Source organism: Myotis davidii, unplaced genomic scaffold, assembly GCF_000327345.1.
Source record: "Myotis davidii unplaced genomic scaffold, ASM32734v1 scaffold425, whole genome shotgun sequence".
In the NCBI taxonomy this organism is placed as follows: Eukaryota; Metazoa; Chordata; class Mammalia; order Chiroptera; family Vespertilionidae; genus Myotis; species Myotis davidii.
The window spans coordinates 4,185,126-4,198,109 of NW_006296413.1; the positions used below are offsets into that span (position 1 = coordinate 4,185,126).

General features: G+C 45.9%; 1 protein-coding gene across 4 annotated transcripts in view; it reads left to right on the top strand.

Moving 5' to 3' along the window:
* Positions 1-1,529: 1,529 nt before the first annotated feature.
* SF1 (splicing factor 1) overlaps positions 1,530-12,984 on the top strand; it is a 12,906-nt gene continuing 1,451 nt past the window's right edge. Inside the window, exons 1-11 of one of the 4 annotated variants that reach the window (XM_015569067.1) lie at positions 1,531-1,685; positions 4,838-4,913; positions 8,065-8,217; positions 8,562-8,651; positions 9,005-9,188; positions 9,274-9,389; positions 9,495-9,602; positions 10,987-11,167; positions 11,418-11,695; positions 12,009-12,068; positions 12,176-12,355. In XM_015569067.1, coding sequence (XP_015424553.1) covers positions 1,631-1,685; positions 4,838-4,913; positions 8,065-8,217; positions 8,562-8,651; positions 9,005-9,188; positions 9,274-9,389; positions 9,495-9,602; positions 10,987-11,167; positions 11,418-11,695; positions 12,009-12,068; positions 12,176-12,355 — 1,481 coding nt within the window. In that variant the 5' untranslated portion in view covers positions 1,531-1,630. The other 3 variants (XM_015569068.1, XM_015569069.1, XM_015569070.1) reach the window with 3 other exon arrangements.

Sequence of the window (12,984 nt, forward strand, 5' to 3'; positions counted from 1 at the left end):
GGGGCGGCTGAGCGGGAGGTTCGCTGTGCGCAGGCGCAGTGCGCTGCCAGGCTGTAGGGCCCGAATGAAAGCTGGGGGCGGGGGTCCCCAGTTGCCCTCCAGCCCCAGGTGGAGGGGAGCGGTGTGGAGGGGGTCGAGAGGGTGGATTGGGTCCTGGGAGTGCATGTCCCGAGGGTGTGAAAGAGTGAAGTCATGACGTGGAACCCCTTCCTGGTTGTAGAGGAGTCTGAGAGGGAGAAAAGTACCCAGAAGAGCTATTTCGACTGTGAGGCAGGGTCTTCACCACGGAGAAGGAATTTCTGCAGCTAAATGGGAAAATGTTGATTTCTTCACAAATAATTCCTACTTTCATCCAACTTTAATACTAAGCCATTAAAGATACATTAATATCCTTAAAGCCTATTCATCCTTGTGAGAAACATGGGGAATGCAAGTTCTTCAGAGAGAAAATTGTTTCTGATATCATGTCAAATAAAAAGAACCCAGTTTCTGCCTGGATACGAGCAGTTTGACCAGAATATACATAATTGCTAGTCTCTTCAGAATTTTCTGAATTTGCTATGAATCCTTGTATATAAAGGAACAAAAGTAAAGGCCTTCTTTAAACTTACTTTTTTTCGGAGAGGAAGGGAGAGAGAGAGAGAGAGAGAGAGAGAGAGGAACATTGTTGTGAGAAGCATTGATCAGTTTGCCTCCCCTATGATCTGGGCTGGGGATTGAACCTCTTCATGGGTGTCTCCCAACCACTGAGCCACTCTGGCCAGGGATTTTTTTTGAACTTCAGGTGTCAGACACTGTACAAATGGCCAGGAAAATTGTTGATGTCAACCAAACTTTTGAAGAAAAAAGTTGTCTTGGGGGGTGGAGAAAAGAAGGAAAAAGGAGACATGTAAAATTTTAGACAATAAATAAAGGAAAGAAAACATTAAAAAAAAGTAGTCTTGAAACTTGCTATAGATTTATGGAGATCTGGCCTAGTTAGAAAGGTTGGGAAGGTGGTGATGGGAGCAGCCAGCAGGTTGCAAACTTGTTTGGTTATTCAAGGATGATGTAGTATATATTAATATATATCTTCTCAGCACTTTATTTCCCTAACTGAAACTTTACCCATTAAGATTTGTTACCTTGTTGCCCTGGCCGGTGTGGCTTGTTTGGGCATTGTCCAATGCACAAGTTTGCCAGCTCCATTTCCCATCGGGGCACATGCCCGGATTTTCGGGCTTGACCCCTGGTGGGGGGCTTGCAGGAGGCAGCTGATCCCATGTTTCACTCACAGTGCTGTTTCTCTCCCTCTCTAAAAATCAAACTATTCTTTTAAAAAAAGATTTGTTACCTGTTCACATCACAGTTTCTCTGAAATGTTAACTTTTTGGACTCAGGTCCACCTGTCTCTGATTTCTCAGGTTTGGCTTCCAATCTTTGCTATTTACGTTTTAGGTCAAGTTCTCAGTTTCATAGTTTGCTGAGCTACATGTAATGTCCTAAGTATCCTGAACTGCCTCTTGGTGGTTATTGTGGTGGTTGTGTTTGCATCTTACGAACTTTATTTCCTTTAGACTTCCCAAGTAAGAAGCGGAAGAGGAGCCGCTGGAATCAAGACACAATGGAACAGAAAACGGTGATTCCATGAATGCCTACAGTTATCCCCCCTGGACTCACTCGGGAACAAGAGAGAGCTTATATAGGTAAATACACGTTCTGCACCCAAATGCATTTTCAGATTGTTAATATTCTGAGCGACACTTTATTCGTTTAGTTTTGAGACTTTAAACTTTTCTATTTTGAGATAATGTATGGCCAGGTGTACTTTCATGACTTTGAAATAATTCTTCAGTTTTTGCTGTGTGGGTCCTGCATTTGCAGCTCCTTGTTATGGTCTGTTGGTAACAGCAGTGTTCTCCATGAGTGCCAGGAAAGTAGAGGGGCCACTTAGGAGTTAAGAGTAGCCCCCAGTTTAGGACCCCACACCTTCAGCTGCTGTTATTGCCAGTTGGTGAGGTGAGTGTCTTATGCCTCTGTGGACACGGCCCCAGTGGAGAACACTGCAGGTATTGTAAACCAAGTACCTTTTTCACAGCATGGCCTCTCACCATAATTTTACATTTCTCCCTTCCCTTAAAAAATGGTCTTTTACTTTTTATAGGTACTTTCTGAAAGGAAAAATACTCAGTTTAATCAAAAAGTTGTTCTGAAAGTGTTTACAGTTCACCCCCTTTTTATCATTTTGTTGAGTTTAACCTTTCCTTCAGCAATTATTTTCCTGGTTTGGTCTTTGGAGAGCTGTCTTAAAATGAGGGCTCTTGTATTTACCACTAAAGAACTCTGCTGGGAAAGGGATACTACTTGGATATGGAATCTTACCTATTGGGAACTTTTAAGAATTAAGAATGATTATCCACATTGGAAATGAAATTAACCTCAAAATTACCTTTTTTAAAATACAAGGTTTTTAATGCAATTTGACCTTTATTTGTGTACCTCTGCTGCTGTCTCAAAAAAGTTCACTTGATAAACATTTCCTACTAACCAAATAAACACCCCCTCTGGAGTAAATTAGGGCAATGGTTTCCTACACCTATGAGGCTATGGCCTTCACAAATAAAAAGCTTCAAGGCTGGCTTGTTATTCTTGAGGATCAGAGTGTCTTACATTTTTTAGACTGCTGACAATTTTGAGGTGTTGAAATTGTCTAATATTTACAATATTTTCCTTCCCTCACTGTTCCTATCTACTCCGGCCCAGTCTCTTAGTCTCTCTCATGTTAGATCTGAATCTTCACAGCCTTGTGAAAATGTCCTTTGTGGAGCAATATCCCAAGAATAACAAGCTGACTTAGAAAATGGGAAACCAAACTCATTCTTTACACCTCCAGTTCTCTTCCTGTGGAAGGAGTTAATGCACTGAGCTCTGAGGGCTACTTATAGCTAATTATAGCTAGAATCAAAGCCTGGGCGAATGTAGATTTCCACTCCAAGGAATATAGCAACCTTGATTTAAGTGCCAGCTGTTTCCTCACATCAGACCCCGCTATCCCTGCAGACCAGTTAAGAGAAGTGTCTCACACACACCCATAGGAAGGTGGCTTTCACTTTTAGTTGTTCTTAGAACTCAACTGCCAAGCCAGAACTTTCCTGGCATAAAAGAGCTTAGGGCGAGAAGAAGGGGGAAAAAGCTTAGGAGCCGTTGTCTTTACTTTTGTCTCAGTACACACTGCCTTGTACAGAATGCCCCAGTGTTTTTTTAATAACGTAGATTTTACTTCAGAGTTTTTTTAAAAAATATATTTTATTGATTTTTTACAGAGAGGAAGGGAGAGGGAGAGAGAGTTAGAAACATCGATCAGCTGCCTCCGGCACCCTCCCCACCGGGGATGTGCCCGCAACCAAGGTACTTGCCCTTGACTGGAATCGAACTCGGGACCCTTGAGTCCGCAGGCCGACGCTGTATCCACTGAGCCAAACCGGTCAGGGCATCTTCAGAGTTTTAATGGGTGTGTGATACAGCCCCTGTGGGATGTATTTATTTATTTGTTTGTTTGTTTGGTAATCCTCATCCGAGGATATTTTCCCATTGATTATTTTTTGAGAGAGTGGAAGGGAGGAGGAGAGACATTGATGTGAGAGAGACAGCGATTGGTTTGCCTCCCACACGTGTTTTGATGGGCTGGGGATTGAGCCTGCAACCAAGGTATGTGCCCTTGATCAGAATCGAACCCGGGACCCCTCAGTCTGCAGGCAGATGCTTGACCCACGGAGCCAAGCCGGCTAGGGCTCTGGGGTTTATTTAAATTTAGACGGGTATCTTGGGGTAGACCTACATTAATCCTGTCCTGGAGCTATTTTAACTTTAACCCAGCCAGTAAAGCTTGCTCTTAAGCTGTTCAAAACTCTCAGATGCTACAGAGGTAAGAAGTAAGTTGTGATTAAGCATGCTGAAGAAAGTGATCTGGCTCTTCAGGTCCTGTTATTTTGAGTAAAATCAGCTGGGTAGCATTTCCCTGGAGTCTGAATTTTTGTGAAAAACCCTCATTTCTCTTTTTCATGTACAGCCTCATTTGTCAAGGTCAGAGGGTCACACCATTCTCCTTGACCCACACTTTCAATCCTCTATACCCCTACTTTTACTCCCACATAAGGAGCAAGTTTAAAAACAGACTTCTTACCATAACTGGTTTGTTAAGGTATATGGATTGTCATCTAAAATTTGAATAAAAGCAGAAGGTATTGGGAGATTCCTACTAGTACGGATTTGGTGTACAGAAAGTATGTATGAACTGTGAAGTGTTGAATTGGTTATTAACTGTCTTCTTTAAGGAATTTTTAACCTTGTATCAATGAAAATAATATTTGCTCAACTGGTATTTTTCCTTGTCCCACGTTAATTGGGTCTCATTTGGGGCTATGCTTAATATTGTGAGGAAAAATTAGCTCTCAAGAGTCTTGCCCTCAAAGTAATTTGGTGGGAACAGGGTATTGGTGATAACATACATGGTTTGTTTCTGGGTGCCAATTGTTAAAGCTTTGGTAGGGGGAGAGGTGAAACACCTGGTAAATGCTTTGATATTAGCCATAGTGAACAGTCTATACTGCTAACCCCTCTTCAAACAAACTGTTTGCTTCCTTAAGTGATAACCATTTTGAAGTGAAAAATACCTATAGATGTAAATGGACTCCTGCCGATAGATGGTTGGGAGTTTTTGCCTCAATGTGTTCACTGATCAGTCGTCCCTTTCAAAGTCTCCGAGTTCTTCATGCTTGTTGTTGAGATTTGAGATGTTTTTTGGTAACATTGTCTTTTTTCCATCCTTTTTTTTCTTTCCTAACCTGGTTTCTTCCAGTGCAACTGCAGATAGAAGACCTGACTCGTAAACTGCGCACAGGAGACCTGGGCATCCCCCCTAACCCTGAGGACAGGTTGGGAAACAGTTTTAACCAGCTGACAGTAACACTTTTACCTTTTTCTCAATAACGTTTTACTGGTGGCAACATGTTGTGTCAGTGCAATAAAATCCTAGTAAGACGACTGGTACTCTGATCATTCTGGGGAGTAGGGTTTAATTAGCAATATATGTGGTCATCAGCTAGAAATTGGAATGAAACTTAATTACTAGCAGAATAAAAGGTTACAGGAAAATGGATGACTGGTTTCTAATTTGTAAGCATGTCTATTTTAACCTGACTTGCCCACCCATAAGGACAGTGAGTGGGCCATTACCAGCCTTTTCAGTACCTGCTTTGGCTGAAAGCCCAGGGTGTAGAGGTTTTTCTCACAGGTGGACGATGCAGGAAAGAATATTTTTGAGCATCACTGAATTTGAGCAGGCCAGAAACTCGGTCTGCTCAGCTCATTGCTATATTGTTCCTGCTCATGGTTTTGAGATGGTTTTAAAATAGACAAGATTTCTAACCAATTTCCTCACTGCCAGTTAATTTTCAGCCTTGGCCATTGCCTGGGGCATTAGGAGGGGCCAGAATATTCCCACCTGTTTGGGAAGGCTAGCTACCATCCCTACATTACCACCACCCCTCCTCCCCCTTTTTAAGGGGAGTGTGGTCCTCCAACAGCTGTGGTCATGCTATCTCAATTTAAAATTTCACCTGTGAAAAAAAAGGCCAAGGGAAGTGAATTTTAAAGTACGTTTTTTTATTGATTCCAGAGAGGAAGGGAAAGGAAGAGAGGGAAACATAATGAGAGAGAATTGTTGATCAGCTGCCTTCTGCACGCCGCACACTGGGGATCAAGCCTGCAACTCAGGATGTGCCCTGACCTGGAATTGAACCATGACCTCCCGGTTCATAGGTCAATGCTCAGCCACTAAACCATGCCAGGCGGAAGTGAATTTTTTAAGCAGTAATTTTATTGGCTGATTGTGGTCTTTGAACAGTTAAAACCTGGTCCATTTACTTAGAAGGACAATATGCCTTCCTCTTAATGAAATTTCTCTTAGTGCGTGTAGCATAGTTGAAAGCATTTTGCTTTAAAATGTAGTGTTTTTGGCTTTTGTTACCCAATTAGTACCTTGTTAAATCAGGAAGATGTGTTGGTTTTAGAAGCCACTCTTATACATCTTTCTGCTGCCCCTTGCTAGTAAACAAGTTTAATGACTTTAATTTGTTTATATTATTTTTTTTACCTGAAGATTTTGGTTGGAGGGGGTTGTTTCATATTTCTTGGCTTTTTTTTTTTTTTTTAGATTTGCATTATAGGTTGCAGACCACAATTGTTAAGTGCCATTTTTGGCTTTTTTCCCCCTTTAATAATATACCTACAGGTTACCAGGCAATTCCTCAAAGGGTTGAATTTTTAACAAACCTTTGCTTCCTGGAGAACTGGGATTAGCCTTTAGTTGATCTATACGATGCTTACAGTGAAGAAGTTGGGCCAGTCTAACCTTCAGAATAGCAGCCTTTGTATTTCACATTCATAATTTGGGAGGAGATTAAACTGTTGTGAGGCCTTTAAATGACCAATTTGTACTGATAAAACTCACTTTGGTGATTAGCTAGAAATGCTTAATTCTAGACAGTTACCAGGGGGGATTAGAAATGTCAAGCATGCTAGAAATAAAACCAGAGCAGACTCTCTCTCCCTTGTATTCAGTTTGAAAGAATCCCTAATACCTGATTGGTTTTTCTCTTGAGCCCAGGTTGGAGGGAAATGCATGAGTTTCTTAACTTAATAAGATTATTTCTTAAGAAGGTGTATTTTCAATATTAAGCCACTTAATGCCATTTTGATGTTGCTTAAGTTGCACAGTTACAAATGTTTTTAAGTTGGTTGTAGATTTAAATGTGTAAGATGATAGTTTTTGTTCACTATTACTGGATTGTGCTAACAGTTTATACAAATGCTAGAAACGGAGGTATCATTTAGCCGTCATTAGCCATGAACAAACCTGACCTTTTATTCCATCGTGTGTGTAACAGATGACATGGTTCCCTTTAGGCTGAAGACAGTGGGAGCAGCCGAGTTCAGTCCTTGCTCTCCAACTAGGCAAGGTTCTCTCAACTAAACCAAGGGTGTAGGAGTCTTGACTACTTTCAGGATGTTTTTTAAATAACCTGATCCACATGGTCTCTTCCCTTCTTGCAGCTGCTACTAAATTTTCAATCAGAATATCAAGCTATGGTCCTTTTTGTAATCTTAACTTAGAATTCTAGGAGTGTGACTTCTCTTTTTTTTATTACCGCAAAATCCAGCTGTGGTAAACTGACCATTTTATCATTACTATTTTTTACTTGTAGCAACAGCATTTTACTCCTTGAAAAGCAGAGAGAGAGAAAATCTGCTTTCTGGACTTGTAAACTCTGGTGGAGAATCACAGGTTTCCCCTGCTGTTTGCAGGTTCAGACCTTAGACAAGCACTTGACCAAGTCTCATTTGCAGCCTCTCTCAGAAGCTGCGTTAGCACTTTAACGTTTTTCTTTACCCAGACTCCCCAACATCGAACAGCCAGAAAACAGGTTGGCTCCTGGGCCTTGGACACAGCCAGTCAGGCCATTGAAGGAAAAGCAGAGACGAAGCCTTGCACCATCTCTCCATTGTGGGGCCAAGTAGCTGCACTAGCCTTGAGTCCTAGTTGCATTGGGTTGAAGAGTCATATTTACTCTGTGGAGGGGACATACACTTCCTGACAGGGCATGAACTCTGCGAGAGTTAACGTTTTACATAAACTTGGGGTTTTTGTGGTTCATAAAGTTGTAATATTGTAAAATTTTTTGCAAATGATAGAAAATCCATATTTGGCAAGAAGACTCCAGATAGTACTGTCCTTGTTTGCAGTCGAGAGGTTTTTCCAAAGGACAGACTAAAATAAACCCTCATCCTTTTTAGAAAAAAGCAAAACCATTTTTTTTGCCTTTCTCACACACACCCCGTCCCCCTAATGTTAAGCTTCCATCTCCCCATTCCACACGATCTTGAATAGCACACGTTATGGTCAGTTCCTCCGAAGAGTGTTGTGTTAGGATCTGAGGCAGAGGGGCTGGGGAAGACTTATTATAGCCCATGTGGGGATGACAGAACAGTTAAGGTAGAGCAGTAACGGGGGTCTGTTTCCCACAGGTCCCCTTCCCCTGAGCCCATCTACAATAGCGAGGGGAAGCGGCTTAACACCCGTGAGTTCCGCACGCGCAAGAAGCTGGAAGAGGAGCGGCATAACCTCATCACAGAAATGGTTGCTCTCAACCCTGACTTCAAGCCGCCCGCAGATTACAAGTAAGCAGGGGGCTGGGTGGTCTGGGATGAGGACCCATGAAGAATGTGTGTGACGTGGTAGAACATTTAAAAAATAATAGACTTAGTGATTTCTGGAAGAAAGAGAGAGAGAGAAACATCAGTGATGAGAGAATCGTTGGGCTGCCTCCTGCACACCCCACACTGGGAATCAAGCTCGTAACCTGGGCATGTGCCCTGCCTGGGAATTGAACCCTGACCTCCTGGTTCCTAGGCCAACACTCATCACTGAGCCACGCCAGCCAGGTGACAGGGTGAAACATTTGGTACTGACTTCTCACCTCTTACCTCAAGTCACCAGAGTCAATGAGTCTTTTCTTCCTTAGACCTCCAGCAACACGTGTGAGTGATAAAGTAATGATTCCACAAGATGAGTATCCAGAAATCAACTTTGTGGGGCTGCTCATTGGGCCCAGGTAAGTAACTTCTAGCCTATGGGATAGAGAATTCCTAAGAATCTGTGAGGTGTGTTTATATTGTGCCAAATTTGGTTCCATTGGTGGCACCTTCCTGTTTTGGGTAGGACCTTCACTTTGGCTGAGTTCATGCCTTCCTGTGAGAAAATCTCTTTAACATCCTCATTTTACTTCAGGGAAGTCAAATCTTAAGGATTGCTGTGGCTGATCTTAACTTAGAGATCATTGATTTCTTGGTGGGGAAATCCAATTCTCTGCACTCATGATTTCCTACCAGTGCCTGACCAGCCCACCTCTGTCCCCTTGGAATGTGAATTTGCATAAAACAACTCAACCTTTTCTGCATCTGATAGAGGGAACACATTGAAGAACATAGAGAAGGAGTGCAATGCGAAGATAATGATCCGGGGCAAAGGGTCTGTGAAAGAAGGGAAAGTTGGGCGCAAAGATGGCCAGATGTTGCCAGGAGAAGATGAGCCACTTCATGCCCTGGTTACCGCCAACACCATGGAGAATGTGAAGAAAGCAGTAGAGCAGGTGAGGGAACCAGAAAGGAAGCCTCTTGCCAGAAATCTAGGTGGTTGTCTTAGCACCGAACGTAACTGTCCATTGTGTCTATTAGATAAGAAACATCTTGAAGCAAGGGATTGAGACCCCTGAGGACCAGAATGACCTTCGGAAGATGCAACTTCGGGAGTTGGCTCGCTTGAATGGGACCCTTAGGGAAGATGATAACAGGTGTGTGATCTGTCTAGAGGGGAGTGCACCAGAGACCTGAAGAATCTATTGAGTAGGAGGGGGTTGGCTGTAGCCCTTAAGTTGACTTTTTTTTTTTCTCAACAGGATCTTGAGACCCTGGCAGAGCTCAGAGACCCGTAGCATTACCAATACTACAGTGTGTACCAAGTGCGGAGGGGCTGGCCACATTGCTTCTGATTGCAAATTCCAAAGGTGAGGGGGGCTGCAGTCGTGGCTTGCTGGTAGCCTGTGGTGTACAGGAAGCTCTTCAGCACATTGGCCGGTTGCTATTAACTAGTGGATCCAAGAGAAGCTTTCCTTTCTGTGCATGTAATGGTGTGGTTTAAAGTCCAGGATGATTAGAAACCGCCTGTGCGGAACAGTCCTGTTTTGTTGTTCATCCTGAGCCCAGGAAATCTGTAAACTTCCATCCTGGGTATGGGGAGTTGGTCGTCCCCCCCGCCCCCCCTTTTTTTAAATCCTCACCCAAGGATGTTTTCATTGACTTTAGAGAAAGGGGACGGAGAGAGAGACAGACAGACATTGGGGTGCCTCTAATATGCACCCCAAACAGAGATCGAACCCGAAACCTGGGTGTGTGCCCTGACGGAATTGAACCTGTGACCTCCAACCAATTGAACTACACCAGCCAGGGCAGGGTATAAGTGTTTTTACTGTAGCTCAATGTTAGGTGCCATTTTTGCTGCCGAAGACTGGTTTAAGAACACCAAATAACGTAAGGATTTTGACCAGTTTTGCAAGCCAGCACTTGATAGCAACATTTTTTCACTTGGAGTAGCTTTGTTAAGGAAGTCCTGGTAGCTGTGTTCCAGTCTTGCATAGATTTCCTTCCCTCAGACTGGAAATGCAGAATTCTTTTTCTTAAAAATTTGTTGGTTTTTTATAGAGAGAAAGGGGGGATAGAGAGTTAGAAATATCGATGAGAGAGAGAAGCATCGATCAGCTGCCTCCTGCACACCCCCCACTGGGGATGTGCCTGCAACCAAGGTACATGCCCTTGACCGGAATCAAACCCGGGACTCTTCAGTCCCCAGGCTGATGCTCTATCCAGTGAGCCAAACCGGCTAGGGCCAGAATTCTTTGTTTAAATGTTTTTATTGACTACAGAGAAAGGAAGAGAGAGGGAAAGATAGAAGCATCCATGAGAGAGAAACAACAACATGGATTGGCTGCCTCCTCACAACCTGGATATCTGCCCTGATTGGGAATCGAACTTGTGATCCTTGGGCGCATGGGATGATGCTCTAACCAACGGAGCCACACTGGCCAGGGCTGGGAATGCAGAACTTGATGAAAGTTGCTACTTAGAAGAACCTGCACTTTCCTGTCTGCATGGCTGGTGATGGTCTGGTGCTCCCCGTCTCCCTGATCTTGGCCCCAGGGCTCTGCTGTGGCAGAGCGATGTGTAACCCCAGATGCCCAGTTGGGCACACAATTGAAGAGCCGATGAGACTGTTTTAAAGAATGCGTTAGAAAGGATGATTCAGTTCCTCAACTTTCTTGTGTCAATTCCTCAGGGTAAAAGTTTCCTCCTCAATGATTTCCCCTCTCTCTGTAACCCACACCCCACCTTCAGGCCTGGTGACCCGCAGTCAGCTCAGGATAAAGCTCGGATGGATAAAGAATATTTGTCCCTCATGGCTGAACTGGGTGAAGCTCCTGTGCCAGCATCTGTGGGCTCCACCTCTGGGCCTGCCAGCACACCTCTGGCCAGTGCGCCTCGGCCTGCTGCTCCCGCCAACAACCCACCTCCACCGGTGAGCTTCAGGCGCTGGTTCTCATGGCCTGGTCCCCATCTTCCTCAGAGGAGGGGGTTATGGCCCGGGCTTTTGTGCAGAGCAGATTGTGGACATGGCTGGCAACATTGTTCTTTCGGGATGCCAGATGTTTGGGGATCTCACCTGGGAAGATCTGTCCCTGTGTGCTGGTCCTCTGGCATAGCCGAGAGAACAATGTTGCCACCAGGGGGAGCAGGCAGGGACGTTGGCAGGAAATGCTCTCACGTAGTCTCTCATGTCTACCACCCAGAGCCGCCCACCCTGGATGAATTCTGGCCCTTCAGAGAGTCGGCCCTACCACGGCATGCACGGAGGTGGTCCTGGTGGCCCTGGAGGCGGCCCCCACAGCTTCCCACACCCATTACCCAGCCTCACAGGTGGGCATGGTGGTCATCCCATGCAGCACAACCCTAATGGACCCCCACCTCCTTGGATGCAGCCACCACCACCGCCGATGAACCAGGGCCCCCACCCACCTGGGCACCATGGCCCTCCTCCAATGGGTAAGTAAGTGTCAGACCAGAAACCTTGGGGCTTTGGGGTAAGCAGGAGTTATAGCGAGTTGCTGTGAACTAACAGCAGCTCTCAAAGTGGTTGAGTGTTGCACTACGTCTCTTGTCAAGGCTTGGGCTCCAGGAGAGCAAGACTCCATCTGATTCAGGAAAGGGTTTCTGTGTGGGGTCAGCACAGGCCTCTCATAGAACTGCTCTTGTACGGGCAGTGACTGCAGGATGTGTGACTGTAAAAGCTGTTGGTGGGGGACGACTTCCCTGGCCAGTTCAAATGTCCTGCTAAGTCCCTGCTCTTTCCTTCCATCAAGATCAGTACCTGGGAAGTACGCCTGTGGGCTCTGGGGTCTATCGCCTGCATCAAGGAAAAGGTAATGGAGCCTGACATCCCGCTTTGGGGCATCACCTAGGCCTGGGAATGAAGGGGGGCCTGTCCCAAATCTCTCTTCCCAGAGGCCTGACCCTTTCCTTCACCTAGGTATGATGCCGCCACCGCCTATGGGCATGATGCCGCCACCGCCGCCGCCACCCAGTGGGCAACCTCCTCCCCCGCCTACTGGTCCTCTTCCTCCATGGCAACAGCAGCAGCAGCAGCCTCCACCACCCCCTCCGCCCAGCAGCAGTATGGCTTCCAGTACCCCCTTGCCATGGCAGCAAAGTGAGTGGCATATTTTGGGCTTGTGGGGGTGGGTGGGATGGGGGGTGGGGCTAAGAGGAATGAGAGAACCTCAGAGCTCACACAGGCAGGCCAGCACCTTAGGGTGAGACTCTGATCTCGGCTGGGGGTGAACACAGAAAGGGCTTGTGGCCCGTGGGAGGTGTCGGGGAGGAGATCTGATGTTTGGCGTGGTTGTGTCTGGGGTGATATGCGGGGGCCTGGAGGGGACCTGCCGTAGTAGGGAGTAGAAGTCCAAGCTCTCACTGGCTGAGTGAGCTGCTGGCTGGCTCAGTTCTGTGCACATGGCCAGGGGTGGGTGGTGCATGCGAGTTTTGGAGAGGGATGCGATTGGGGCCTGAGAGACTGGGGATGGTACCTGGCCGTGGGAGAGTAGCTGTGGCCTTGAGATTGAATGTGCCGTTCGGTGGTGGCGGCGGATGGGCGGAGGGATGTCAGAGCCGGTTCTTGTGTCTGGTACCTTCCTGTCAGCCCTTCCAGGGGACACTGGTGACAAAGGGCTTACTTGTTAAGCCCAGAGACCTTGAGGCTGACCCTAGGGTAGTCCTGCCCACCCCTTCACTCCCCACACCAGGACAGCCCCGCCCGCCCGCCCCCCACCACCCCACAGC